This window comes from Pseudopodoces humilis, chromosome 1 (assembly GCF_049639895.1).
Source record: "Pseudopodoces humilis isolate 2021_Gansu_Grassland_sample_001 chromosome 1, ASM4963989v1, whole genome shotgun sequence".
Taxonomy (NCBI): domain Eukaryota; kingdom Metazoa; phylum Chordata; class Aves; order Passeriformes; family Paridae; genus Pseudopodoces; species Pseudopodoces humilis.
This window is the reverse complement of record NC_142200.1, coordinates 75,373,009-75,387,924: the sequence shown is the minus strand read 5'-3', so window position 1 is coordinate 75,387,924 and position 14,916 is coordinate 75,373,009. Positions and strand designations below refer to the sequence as shown.

At 40.6% G+C, this 14,916-nt stretch overlaps 1 protein-coding gene across 1 annotated transcript in view; it reads left to right on the top strand.

Annotated features, from left to right (window-relative positions):
- LOC148185127 (unconventional myosin-X-like) overlaps positions 1-14,916 on the top strand; it is a 94,282-nt gene that overhangs the window by 24,132 nt on the left and 55,234 nt on the right. Inside the window, exon 2 of the mRNA XM_088052790.1 lies at positions 8,699-8,797. Within this exon, the coding sequence (XP_087908916.1) occupies positions 8,699-8,797 (99 nt within the window). The remainder of the gene's footprint in view (positions 1-8,698; positions 8,798-14,916) is intronic.

The following is a 14,916-nucleotide window of genomic DNA, read 5'->3' as shown; positions in this document are numbered from 1 at the left end:
TTGCTAATTCTTATGGCACCAAAGTGTGACCTGTGCCTCTACAAAATCCTGAGTTTTCATTTCAAGCAAATATGGAGCTTGGAAGAACAGAGGGGGAAAAATACCCCAAACTAATTACAAAGAATGTGAGCTGGGTGGGTCAGTTTGTTTTTGTCTTATGTCTCTGATCTTATAGCTGTTTTTTGTAACAATTAAGTCTGGAAATACTGTGCTTACTTGCCCATCCCTACTTCAACGCACAAAAATTGTTCATGTGTAAACTGATAATTTTGACTTAGGGAGACATAAACAAAATACAAAAAATAACTCTAATGTTTTCAGACCTGTAAAAGGGTCATGAAAACTGACAATATGGAATATAAAACTAAAGTGGAACCTTTTGTATTTCAGTGCCAGTAAATTGGAAAGTGAAAGCTGTAGTATTATTCTTGGGAATAATTTTTAAATATGCTTGTTACCTTGCACAGTCTAGTGCTTAATATGGATTAGTTTTCTCACACCAGAATCCCACTTGAGTGAAGTTATGCTTTCCTGGAATTGCCTGCTTCTTTGGCAGGGAAAAAATGGAAAAAGGCAATGCTGAGCTTCCTAGAAGGCAGGAATAGTCCCTGCCTTGCTAAATGCAATTCCTCCTGTTTGCTTTTAGGTGCAACACTGGCATTGTATCAGTGATGCTTCTTGATTCAAGAAGGCTTTGACTAATATTACCAGAATAAAATCAGATAGCTAACAAAGACTATTCAAAGGTAGAAGATGTATATTGATCAGAAATTTCATCTGCTTTGCAAATTCAAATCAGGCTGAATCATTATAATGCCCCTCTAGACAAGGCATATCCATGCTTGTGTCGCACAACTAGCTTCTGCAGAAAACTAGTACTACTATATAGTTGTTTCATACTGAATTGTCTTCAAAAATTTCCATATCCAGGTACATAGAGAACAACCTTAAGAAATGAACAGTGCTTGACTAATGAACCTAATGAAAAGTCTAATGTCTCATGAAAGAAAATGGTAAATGCTTCTCTCCAGACCAAATGTGCCAAAATTAATGTCTTTTTCCACTTAATCAGCTTTGAAGTACTCAGTTAAGATGTTCCTCCTCAACAAAATGCTTTGAAATGAGACTGAATGTGTACATTTGCAAGCAGAAGTTCACATTTTGGGAACATGACTCTCCTTGGGCATTACAGGCAGTCAATGAGAAACATCTCTCAAGTTCAGTCTCAAAGTAAACCTTGATTCGGAATGGTTGGTCTCTCCCATGCCCTATGGCTGCTCGTGAGTTGTCTTGCCTGGTCTTTGCTTTGTGTCCAGACAGGAGGGGCAAGAGAAAGGTGAAAAAATTGCTTGGGTGTTTTGCAAAACTTGTGAAAAGTGGTTTTGAGACCATTAACCACCTGTGGCAGATGACTTTTAAGTTTTTAAGGGCAAAGTTTCTGAAGAAGAGCAAAGCAGTGAGGCTGAGCTCCAACAAAGAGGGTAGTGAAGAAATTTCTACCATTGCTTTTCCTCATTGGTCTTTGAAACCCCAGTCCCATGAGGGCAGCTTAAGCAGGCAATGACAAGAGAGTGCTAGTATGACTTCTCACACATGTGGGTTTAAAAATCCCTCTCCCCACTTGATGTGTGTTTATATGTCACGTGGCATCAGGAAAACATTGCCAAGCTGGCAGCTTTTGGACTGAGGACTGAGCCCAGGCATTTTGGCAGGCTGTTCTCCTTTTCCCTGAGTTACTGGTAGAGCTGCACAGCAGTGTAAGACCTGACTTAGATGATGTGGCAAAAAGTATGTAAGAAAAGCTAGTGGTGGTTGAAATTGTCTTGTTTGGGCAGTCATGCTGGGACAACTCCTGCTGGCTGCATTGCTGTAGGCTTTGGTGAGCGATTCTTAGTGGGGTCTCTCTTCCCCTGGTGCTTTCCTGCGCACTGGCCTTCCTTGGTTCTGTGTTCCTTAAAACACCTGTTGGAGTTTTTGTGTTTGGCTTTGTTGTTAGGGTTTTCTTACTGCTGTTGTTTTGTTCATGTGTTTTCGCATTTTTGGTCATGACTGCAATTAATTAAAAAATTGAGTTTCTGTAAAAATATGAGTGCTTGACAAAACTGTGCTGTCATCAAAGACAGAACTGCAACTCCTGTTGAATTATGTGGATGCAGAGTTAGGGCTTGTTTGATTCTCAGGATAAATTTTAAGGGAGGATTTGAGTATATTGTATATTCCTCTTCAAGAACTCAAATAAGGGGAGAGAATTACGTGCTATTTTAAGATGACCGTGAATACACCAGAATGTCTGTCATTTGCCTGGCCATTGCTACCCCCTGCCCCGATGTAGACCCTGCAGGAAAGATGTACAGTGGCCCCAAGCTCTTTTGCCCATGTGCTCCCTACATCTTACTGTTGTCATCAGTAGCTATCTCCTCTTCCTTCTCCTCAACCACGTGTTTTCTTTTTGAATTACTTATCTTCCTTACTGAGTTTCAACAGATTAAAATCCTGCCTCCTCCTTCCAAACTAAGGTGAGAGTGGTGGAGGCAGTGCAATAAGTCAGGCAAGTCTGTGATACTTGATGATGTAAAGTGGGACTTGAAACTGTAGATCCAGTAGATAGATAAAAGTTGCTGTATGTTTCCCTTCTTCATTTTTCCAGTTTTGTTTGTGGTCAGTTGCCAAGTAGTACTTGGAGCAATGATTTTTAATTTCAGAATTAATTAGAAGTGCCATTGTCTCGACTACACAGAAACTGTTATTTCTTTACCTTACATTTGGAGGCATGAGCACAAGCTGTTGTCTGCCTAACTTGACCACAATCGGTAATGGCTCCTGCACTGTCATGTTTTCGCAGCCATGATGCTGAGGTATGGGTTAGGCAGTCCTGAAAGGAAAAAAAGGTATTTTGCAAAACTTGTCAAAACAGGTTTGCTGAAATCTCTCATGAAAGTCATAACTCAGACTGTACCAATACCAGTAACTCTTCCAAAAAGACTTGATGGTGTCTTCTTGCTGGGTTTGCTTTTGAGTGTGTGATAAAGTTGCTGCTTCCTAGTCATGCGGATATCTGTTGTCCTCAAGAGCTGACAACCACATCTTCAGAAGCTCTAGCAGAGAAGTGCAATTGCTTTTTGATGGAATTGCCTTTTGGCTTTTGAATGAGGTCTAGTAGTGATGAGTGTCTTCACTCTCAACAGCAGAAGATGAGGAGGAACATGCTTGTCCCGCCTGCATATATTGGCAGTATTGTCTGTGTGCTGTTTGTGTTGGGCAAAATTGGAAGATAAAAATTCTTGTGCTGTTACTTGTTGGGTTTTTTTTAAGTTTATGTGGAACATACTATCTTATATGAAGCAGTGGTCTTATAAGAAGTGCTGGTGCCTTCAAAGGGCTGAGGAAGGTACAAATTTATTCTGGTTCCCTTTCAAGTCAGTAATAATATATGTTTTAATCCAGTTTCATGTTTTTAAAGGAGTATACCATCACTACCTCTGTGCTATCTCCAGTTACTGAAACAGGAGATGGAGCCTGTTCAAGGTTAATCAGCAGCTGTTGCGCAGACCTCAGGAGCAGGAGAGCTGGTGCTTTGATCTGATGTGGGGGATTGACAGACGACAGAAACATCTTATTTTCAAGGACATTTTGCTCTGCAGGAAACTAACTCCCCCTGAACTGGTCTTATATCCCATGGAAACTTCTTCATGGCTTTGTTCTCCTTTAACACAGGAAAGAAAATGGTATTGTTTAAGAGACAGAACTAAATTTGTTGAGAGGAAGGTGTTAGTATCTTACCCAAGTGTTTTCTGAGGAAACTGTGAGTACTACTGTAAGGGTTTGAAAAGTAATTTTACCCATTAAGCTGGATTAAATTCATGAATTGATTTACATAGATAATCAATTCATGAAGTTGAGTTTGCATTTTCAAATAAACTTACAAAGTTGTGCTTTCTCTCACTATGTACAGGGTTCAACTAGTCCTTCTCTGTAACTCTGCCCATCCCTTTCCACCCTATCATCCCAGAATAAACACTGCTGATTCCTGACTGTTGGCAGAGAGGGGAAGCCTGTCTGTCAAGAAATGGAGCCTATTGGTGGCACTGTCTTGGAGCAGTTTCTGGAGCGTTCATTTATTTCTCTTTTGTACATCATGTGAAAGTAGTAAGCACAGACGTTTACAGTGGTTCCCACATTCAGCCACTAGTGATGACCAGCTCTTCTGGAAACCTTTTGTTGATGGAAAGCAGCACTAGGAAAGCCAGGCGGTGGAAAGGAGACCAACATTCTGAATTAAAGAGCAATACATCAGACAAATGGTCATTACTGATTGTTTCCCTGGAGTTAAATATGGAAGAACAGGTCTGGTTTTCTGTTCAAGAGGCTGAATGGTTCATATGTGAATTGAAGTCAGTGAGGGATATTCAGCTTCCAGTGAACTTTCCACTGAGTAATCTGGCCAGGCACTTAATATGCTTTTGGGTACCTTTATTTAACTGTTTTCAGTAGCCAAAGCCAATAGGGAAGGGTGAGTTTTCAGAACAAGAACTGACTATTAATATGAAATTAGCAAAGTTGTGGTCATTTTCTTAATGACTTCTCTGTTTTTATCGCTCCCCCTTAACTGTCATCAGTTTGTGACTTAGGAAAGAGAAAGAATGAAGATAAATATGGTTTTGGTTATCTTTTGCATTAAAAAGCTAGGTCCTGCTTGACCTAGTTAATAACATCTCTTCCTGTCTCTCAGTCTTTGTATGTGGAGCCAAGCTACTGATGTACATAAAGAAAAGGTTCTCTAAATGCATATTGACTATTGTTCCTTTCACTTTGCCAAGCCTCAATAGTGACGTGTTTTTTGAATGCAGATGCAGCATAACCTACAGTCATAGCTCTTAATTTAAAACAGTTTTAACTGTTTTGAATCAACTGCATTGATACGTTGGCTGGATTTCACATTATAAGGTGTGACAGAGTAGCATTTTGACTGAGATGAGAACACAGTTGTTATACATTATCTGCTTTTCTATATATAGACATATATATGATATATATATAAAATGTAATTAATGTGCAGTTATTTGATTCATCATACAGCATTGATGCATATAAAATCTAACTTGTAATTAGAGTTTTGCAATGAGTGCTCCACCATTTTACTTAATTAAGATAAAGTGCTTCATTAATTTTGTGATTTTCAGCATATGTATCCAATGGAATGTAAAAAAAAAAAATGGGTTTTTGTCATCTCCAAGAACAGAATACCGAGGAAGACAAGAAGTAGTTTTTGTATTTTCAGCACCAAAATCTTTGAGGTGGAAGGACTCAGGACTTCTCCAGGTGGTCGTGCAGCTGTGAGATTTGCAAAGCTATTTCCTTTCAGTTTTTCAGTCCAGAGAAATTTGTTTGCTACAGAAATGATGGCATACGGCTGTTCTTCTACAAACGCTATTCCAAGTATTTTTACAACCTTACTTCATGGAAATAAAAAGCACTGGTCTGTAGTTAGTGCTCCATGTCTTTCTTTGCCCTCTTACCACAGAAGGCTGACTTGTCAGGGAGCTCTGGAGTAACCCAAGACACCAGGCTTCTCCCTGTGAAAGAGGTTGGTGCCACTGTAGCCATGATGTGCATCGAGAGGATTGTGCAATCCTTCGTCAGGTGGGTCCTCTATGCCAAGTCTTGTCCATAAATTAAGCACTGGTGAAGATTTTGTCACCAGTGCATAGCTAATGCACTGCAGAGGGATGCCAGCTGCATCAATGTCTGTAGCTTGCTTAGTTTACAAGGTATCTCTTTCCAAGACCTTATTGGTTTTCCTCCACCCAGGGGGGAAGGCCCATGGACAGACACTTCATTGTAGAGCTACCTTGCCAGGGAGCGTGTTGTGTTTGCATTCCAGATGCCTTTGGCTTTGTGAGCTGCATTGTTCCAGCCTCCATTGAATAGCAGCTATTGACCCCTAACAATGTACATTTGTTTAAATCAACCCCTTTCCCTGCTTTAAAAGGCTTATTATAGCACCAGCCCAACCAAGTGAAGGCTTCTGTGCAGGCCCCTTTTTTTCCCCTTCATAGCCAGAAAAAAAACTTTGCAGCATTAATTATTTAATTTCAAGATGGAAAACATTCTCCTCCTTCTGAGAGGCAATTTTGAATGCTGAGGTTTTGGCAAATTTTGTTGCAGTTTATGTTTACAAGCTACTTATTGCTCTTAGAAGCATAAACTTCATGTTACTTGAGCTTTTGAGATGATGGCAAATAATAAGCCAGTGGAATAACAGGGGTTTGGTTGTCCTGAAACACTTGAAGAACTTGACTGCATTTTGGCAGATAGGTTTTTTTTTGCTCTTTATGTGTGCATTTAAGTGGATTGAGCTCACGTAGAAGGAGATGGTGGAGCCTGACCAGGACAGACCTTTAGTGCCTGGCAGCAGGCAGGCAAAAGTATTTCCTGGGGGGTGGAGGTAGGCTGGAACCAAATTCTCTTTGCTGCTTGTGTTGACAGTAGTATATACATCTGCCCCTCAAGCCATCAGGTCTCCAGAGCCTGATTGTGACAGGAAACTTTGTTGTGCTTTGCTCCTGTGGGGTTACTAGGTCAAGGCAGAAAAGACCAGTGAAATAAAGATTTCTGGGACCTGGACAACCTTATAGTCCTTTCATTTAATGCCATAATAATCCCATTAAAAACAGCAAAATACTCAAATGTGGAACAGTGGTCGTCTGATTGAGTGGGATGGTAGATATTCCTTTGTACGAAATATGTAGCTTTCAACGTTGTCATCACTCCTGTGTCTGTACCTGAGGGACACAGGATATTTCTGTTTGCTGGCTCTGGTGTGGAGGTAGTAGAGGAAGCCCAAGAGCAATGTCCTCACATCAGCCTGCCCTCCTCTGGGAAGTGCAGGGTGGGAGGTACCTACCCTTGGAACAGTCAGCATGGGGATATTTGTGGTGTTCAAGTGAATAAAAACAGAGCAGTGCCCTGGGTTTTCTGATGAGCAGAGTCTGATGTAGACCCAGGAGAGTGGATGGAAGTGTTCCAGCTGCTGTTACTGGATTTTGAATTTCATGTTCAAGTCTGATCTATTGCTTTCACCACTTCTGGGGAGCCATCTCCCCATTGTTTCCCAGTCCCCTGCTGCCTGCTGCCCACTTCAGGTACTGGCGCTCTCCTTTCTGCTTCGTCTGCCCTAACCCTGCACTTTTGAGTTGATAAACCTTGCATTTGAACTGCTTGAGAATTGCTGTATACCTAGAAACTATCTGTCTCCAGGTTTTGGAAGTAAAAGGGCAAATGCTCCACAGGCATTTGTGGCATTGAAAATGGAAAGCAGGTTGTGAAAAGATGCAGTGGCAAAATAAAAAGGGGGATTCTCTTACCTTGTCCTCAGCGTCCAGGTGACCTCTTACCATTTACAGAAACCAAACAGCAAGAGTTTTTTAATTCTCCATGAGTACTATTTTGTCTCAATGCTGATATTGTCGCATCATAGAAAGAAGAATAATGTTTATTCAACATTATCTAAAAGCATATGTAACTTGTAATGTGGCCAAAGTCCATGGTAAGCTCATGGGCTACTCACCTTAAATAGGCAACAGAATAAAAATCTGTATTTGTCTTGATTATTAATCAGGACTCCACCCCCTCAACCTTAGAAAGACTCTATGTCTGGTTTCTCTGTGTCAAAATTCAGGCAAGGACAGCCTTTGGATGCTAGCATGCAAAATTATTTTAATTGGTTTTTCTCTGTTAATGTACACCCAGACCTTATGATAGTTAGGGTATATTCCAGCACTTTTCTACCACTCCTTTATTTTTTCTTTAGGAGGGTATTTGATTGTTCTGGTGAAAAAAAATCTCTGTTCTCTGAAAGCCACTAAAATACTGTTGCCCTGATATGGAGCCAGATGTTTGAAGAGAATGGGAGTATAGTTTGGGTTGGAAGTCAGGCCGTGGGTCGCTGGTGCTCAGTGTTTTCATACAAAAGTCTGCTCCTGTGCTGGAGCAACTCAAGTGGCTATCACTTATGGGATGGCTTGTGGTCCTTCTCCCTTGTTCTGAGTGCTAGATATTTCTGTTTCCTTAATGCTGCATCTACTGGCCAGGTACTACCTGCTCTACTAGACTGACTTAGGTGTCTCCTATGCCTCCATAGCAAATATCAGTTCTTTGTAACCTTACTTGCTACTAGTTGGTCTTTTTTTTTTCTTTTAATCCTCTGCATTGTTGTGCAGCCAAGAGAGGAGAACCATATAAAGGGAAGTAGTTTAGAAAAAAAGGTGAAAGATAGAAGTGCTGGGAGTGTCTGACTGAGGTTGAAAATAAACAGGTAGGGAGCCAGCTGGCTTTGGGGCAGATCTTTTAAACTGTGTGTAAATTCAAACACTGTTCTGTAATTTTAAGTGTGCTAGCATGAGGCACATGACTTAGAGGATTGGCTCCAGCTGCTATTGCCAGCATTTAGGAACTTTAAAAAAAAAATAAAAAAATAAGGCACTTTAGTGTATTTCTCTTGTGTTTACTGATTGAGCAGATACCAATAAATACTTGCTAAAAAATTATTTTATTTTCTTTTGCTTGCTTATTTGGGTTTTTCTTTCTCTTTCTCTCCTATTCCTTGATAAGTATTTCCAGAGAAAAATAGTGAGTAGAATTCTTTTTTCAGTTTTTCTGTTATGCCAACCATAACTCTGTTTTTTTTTTTTTATTGCAGGGGTCTCGGGTCTGGCTGCGAGAAAATAATCAGCATTATCCCAGCACTGTTCATTCCTGTGCAGAAGGAGTTGTCGTATTCAGGACAGATTATGGTCAGGTATGGGCATTGTTCCTCTATGTTTTGTCTTTTTCACAACTCAGCAGAAAATAAGCTTTCACAGAATCACAGAATGGGTCAGGTTGGAAGAGCCCACAGTGGTCATCTGGTCCAACCTTCCCTTACAGTAACAGAAAGTTGGGGTTGGCACATGGCCAAAAAAATAAAAGCATGTCTTTCAGAGGCAGGGAACCCTTGCTTTCTTTACATGCTTTTCTCCAGGCAGGAAAGGAATCAGACAGAATTGCAGAGTGTCTTTTGATGGGCAAGATGTAATGTACTCGTGATTAAATTGCTGCTGTGCTGGCACTGTGGGATGAAAATGATGGAGCGACTACATCAGTGAGGAAGGGAAGAGCTGTGCATGTCATCTGTCTGGAGTTCTCTAAAGCCTTTGACACAGAACTCCACAACATCCTTCCCCCTAAATTGGAGAGATATGAATTGGATGGATGAACTCTTTGGTGGATGAGTTCAAACTCATTGTTTGGATGGCTGCATCCAGACAGTGGTGATCGAGAACTGAATTGGTGACAAGGATGTCCCTTGGGGTTCTGGGACCAGAACTGTTTAATGCCTTCATCAGTGGCACTGGCAGTGGGATAGAGCACAGCCCCAGCATGTTTGCAGATGACATGAAGCTGAGTGCTGCAGCTGACAAGCCTGAAGGATGGAATGCCATCCAGAGGGACCTGGATAAGCTTGAGAAGTGGGCACATGTATATACTTCATGAAGTTCTATGAGGTCAAGTACAAGTTTCATGCACTTGGGTTGGGGCATCCTCTGGTATCCATACAGACTGATTGAGAACAGCCCTGCCAAGAGGGATTTCAGGGTGCTGGTGGATGAGAAGCTGAACATGAGCTGGCAGTGTGTGGACAGCCTAGGAAACCAGCTGTATCTTGGGTTGTATCGAAAGCAGCATTGCCAGTAGGTCAAGGGAGGGAATTCTGCCCCTCTCCTCCACTCTTGTGAGACCTCACCCGGAGTGCTGTATCCAGCTTTGAGACCCCCAGCACAGAAATGTCATTAACCTGTTGGAACCATGAAGGAAGGCCATGGAAATGATCAAGGGATGAAATGCCTCTCTTATCAGGTCAGGTTGAGAAACTTGAGGCATGGAGAAGGCCCCAGGGGGGTCTTATAGCACCTTCCAGTAACAAAAGGAGGCCTACAAGAAAGCTGGGGACAAGCCTTTTAGTAGGACCCCTGTTGCAGTAGGACAAGGGGTAGTTGTTTTAAACTAAAAGGGTAGATTTAGATGAGATTAAGGAATAAATTATTTATTTTGAGGGTTGTGAGACACTGGAACATATTGCCCAGAGAAGCTGTGTATACCTGAAATTCATCAAGGTCAGGTTAAATGGGGTTTTGAGCAACTTGGTGTATCGGAAGGTATTCCCCCTTGCGGCAGGGGGGTTGGACTAGATGACCTTTGCAGGTCTCTCCAATCCAAGGCGTTCTGTAATTACATCATCCTTTTCTCTTGCACCAAGTTATTGGTGACCCAGACACACATGGTGTAGGGAAGGACATCCACAAAATTAGACTGAGAAGAACAACTACCACTGGATAGAAGGCCTCCTCTCAGAGAAACAAGAAAGCCACCTATGTGCTGGTGGTGTTCATTGTGCTATGTGCTGTTCATTGTGGGTTGCATGTAAAACCTTTAAAGTTCTCAGATTTGGGATGTTGCATATTTTGACTTTTCTTACTGAAATTTGAATTCCAGTTAAGTGGAAAGGCTGAAACTGTCTTCTCTGTTGGCTTTTTCAAGCTAAAATAAGAAGACTCCATCACGTTAAAGCATCACCATTACATTTGAACTGCAGTGTAGAAAGGCTGTTGTGTGTGTTATGCTCACATCCTGCAGGAAATGTTATCTTAAACATATCTTTCATCTTAAACACCAGCTCTTTCCAGTGACCCACGTGCTTTCATGGGAGATTACCTGTAGTTTTCACAGGATTTTGTAATTGGATGTGTAACCATAAAGAGCCTGACTTTTAGAAGTGTTTTGAGCTGCAAAATCTAAGGATACTTAAGGGAACCGCAGATGCCCCTGTGAAAGGGACAGCTTGCTTCGGTGCCTTAGAAAAGAATGGCAGAACTAGTGCTGACATCCACCAGCAGATAAGTTGCTTGTTAATGGTGTTCTGTGTACATATTGTGTGTGATGTTGCTGCCCTTCCATGGTGTCCATAATGCAAGTTGAAATTTCAAATAATATGGAAAAAGTCTCAAGTCTTTACTGTGATCTCATCCAATTGATTAAATTTGCTTAGAAAACCCTGGTCTTATAAACATGACTGGGCAAAAAATAGCCTCCTTTTTTTTGGGTGTACATGTGTTAAAACCAGGTGTTGCAAAATGGAAAGACCTAGGGGTCTGCCTTCAGACCTGTCATGTGGCATTCTACCTCCTCAGTGGGTCTGAGCTGGCAGCTGCACAGCCAAAGGCATAGTGGAAATTCACTGCATTTGATAACCTTAATGATTTCCAGGGCTTGTGGTTTCAGGAGTGGACTTCATGTGTAAAAGAACTGTGCCAGCTGACATTGGTCAATTAATTTCTTTTCTTCCATTGCTTTTCCTGATGTGCTTTTAGACCATCCTGCCCTTGCTGTTTGATTACCTATGGGCTACAGAAGGTTACAAGCAGGTGAAACAAAACCAAGATAATGCTTGACTATTACCTCTGACTTTTTGGCAATTCCTGTAATGCTTGATATCACCTTGAAGAACCAGAGAGGGGAAGCAAGGGGTGAGGTTGCAGAAATATGGGGTGATGATGCTTTTTGAAGTATAGTTGGTGTATTGATTCCCACATCATTTTGACAGCTGGAGCTCATGTTCAAGTCTAATGACAAACTGATGAAAGCATTGGAACCTTATCAAAGCACAGCATTGTTATTCATCTTCTCGATTCAGTAGCTTCTACTAGACTTTGCACTTCTCACCTTTCCACTGAGCATTTTGCATGTCTTCTGATGACAGCAGCAGGGCAGTGGTACTGGGGAGGTGTGTTGCTGGAGTTGGTTTTGGATTTTACTTTTTTTTAAGTCTGGACTTCAAGTCTTTGCCAATGTCAGTTTGAAGAATTATTAAAATTTTGTAGCACAGTACATTACTTCTCAGTTTCTTCTTTCTGTTCTTTTGTGAGTGGTGGAAATTAATTTGCCACAAAAACCTGTAGCAGCATAGAGTTGTGTGCTGAAGGAGTGGTTGTAGGGAGTCCTACTCAGTGTGAAGGCAGCATTTTATATTGATACTTTAACAAGCTGCATAGCAATTTCTTGTTTATCACATGGTGCTATAATTCCTCCTCGAGTTTTCTTGTATTTATTACCTGTTACAGTTAAATAGTTTGTTTGCTAATTATCGTTTAAGACAACTGTGATACTGTCATCCTCTGTGTGAGATGGTTGTAAAACTAGCTGATTTGATGGTCTGTGAGGAATAGCTGATACATGTGATATGGTGTACTAAAATGGAGAATATCACATTGTAAGCTTGGATTTCCCTGGGCAAATAGCTATGAAAAATTCTTTAGGAGAAGAAGAAAAATGTGACATTGTGTGGCATTGTATGGGGCTAGATGAAAGCCTCATTAAATACAAGGAGGGGAAGAGTACCTCAGGCCTGTATTTCAGCACCCTGGGACAAGATAAAGGAGTGGGAGATGAAAGGTGTGAACTCCCTCTTAGCACGTGCTTATGATGCTGGGCTGCAGGTGGCTCTGGAGTAGCTCTCCAAAGGTTTCTGCAGGCTGGCCTTCAAAACAGAGAGTCTGCAGGGACTGGAAAAGCTACGATGTGCAGACAATTCATATTGTAAATATATTTCCCTTCATAAGCACAAACCTTGTGCTTTCCAGAAGAGAAGATGCTGTTTTGCTAGCTGGTGGGTGGGTTGGTTGTGTTGTTTGGTATTTTGTTCCACTAGTGTGCAGAGAGCTGGTGAAGGGCTCTGTCCTGGATGTTTTGGAAACACCATGTCTATGACTATACTGTATTGATACAGTATATTCATACTTAGTATGAATATATTAAGTATGTCAGTGAAGTCTATGAACAATTAGAATTAAAAAAAGTACATCCTAATCTTTCTTTGTGTGTTTGTATACATATTCATATATAAGATCACATTACAGTTACTGCTTTTTTTTTTTCATGTTTGAGAATATTTTCACTTCATCTGTTTTTAGGGTGTAAATTATTTCTTCCTTAAAGGTTTTATTTACAGTAAAGCAGACATTTCCTCATTGTCTTATTGTATTTTTAATGAAGTTGTGTGAGCTTACAAAGTACTCAAGTGAATGTTTAAATAAAATCCTAGAAGTCCTGCTGTCATTCTATGTTTTGTTTGAAATTACTTTCTTGTGTATGTTAAGTAATCAGTGGTTCCATTGGGGAAAAACCTCTTTCCAGTTTTTCTCTTTTTTCTTTCTTTTTTCTGAATACTGTGAACTTTATTTCAGATAAAAGAGGACTGTGTTGTGCTCCTGACTTGTACAGACACACGTGAAACTGTGTGCAGTGAAAGCACAGATAGCAAATAAAAAAAGCTGGGGGGGAGTGAAATCTTTCAGAAGAGCCGTGTTGTGTTGCATGGCATTGATTTCAAGAACATTTTCCTAGTCTCCTAAATAAGACTCTCTATTTTTTCTTCTATTTGTACATCGAAATATATATAAAAGTAATGCAAATAGTCAGTATATATGTAGTCAGTATCAAAGGACTTTTTCTTTCTTTTATCTTTTAATGCATTCATGGCTGTTGGTGCAAGTAGCACTATGTTGAAGCCTTTGAGAATTGAGGACTTCCAGAATACCACCTAAGAACGCACATTTTTGATAACATCCATTCCCTTGCAAGGGAAGAAATGTATATGTACGATATAACTAATGTGTGTGTGTGTGTAGGGGAAATCTTATCTGAACAAACTCATAGAGGGAGAAGTAAAAGTTGTATCAATTGATGCAAACTGTCCTCCATGTGACACTAAAATTTCAGGATACTTAATTGCCTACTCACTTAGCTGACTGAGAGAAACTTTTACATCAAATGTTATAAATAGAAGCAGCTGAGTGATAATATCCAAAATATGTAGGCTCTTTAAAAACAGATGTCATATTTCACCAGTAAAGACTTTTTCAGTTAAACCAGCTTTCAGTGAATTTTCTTCACAAAGAAGTCCTTCACAGCATGGTGTTATGTCAGCAAACAGAGTAGAGCTTGGTATCCTTAGTTTCAAATCAGAGGCACCTGTAAATGGTTTGGGCAGCAACAAAAGTATTTTTTCCTGTGTGTTCAACTCTTCTGCGGCATTTCTGCATCTCAGGAATTGGAAGGCTACAGATGTTCCTTGTTAAACACAGCTCAAGTATGTTTTCCATGGAGGTTTTCACTTTTTCTTTTTTTTCTTTCTGGGTTGAAGGCTGGGAGAGTTTCTTATCGTGACCTCATTCAGAAGTTGTAGACCTGGGCTTTGTCTGAGGTTTGGGGTTTGTTCTTTCTGTTTTGGTTAGTTTGGTGGGGGTGGGGGGCAAAGGGGATCCTTTTGTTTGACTTTTGAGTTAGCAGTAGGATTACGTTGAAGTTACTGTGTGGTTATACCAGGAGAGCTCATGTTTTCCTCACTTTTGGTTTAAAATTAAGAAGAAAGCCCCAAACCTGCAGGTAATGGCTAAGCATTTCTCATAAGGACTCTTTTCTTCGCCTTGTGTCCTTTCTCACCCTTACTTGGGACTCTCTTGTGCTAGCCTTTGCTGTTGTGAGGAGCCCTTTTAAACAAGAGTCTTCCGTTCATATTCACAGGGCATGAATAACACCACTGAAGTTACTTGGCTTAAGTTACTGAAGTCAGTAGGACTGTTTATCAGTAAATGCTGTGTTTGGCTGCATCCATAGTTCATAGGATCAGGCATCAGAGAAGTAAATCCTTCTGGACAGGGATTTTTTTAGCTAGCATTGAAAAGTGTCATGCTTGCTTCTAGCTCTTCTGCATGAAGGCACAAAAATATTTCCAAACAGTGTTTTTCTGGACATTTCTCTGAATTCAATATCTTTTACCCTTCAAGTGCACGTTTACAGGGGAGCATTTTAAAGCAGTCCTTT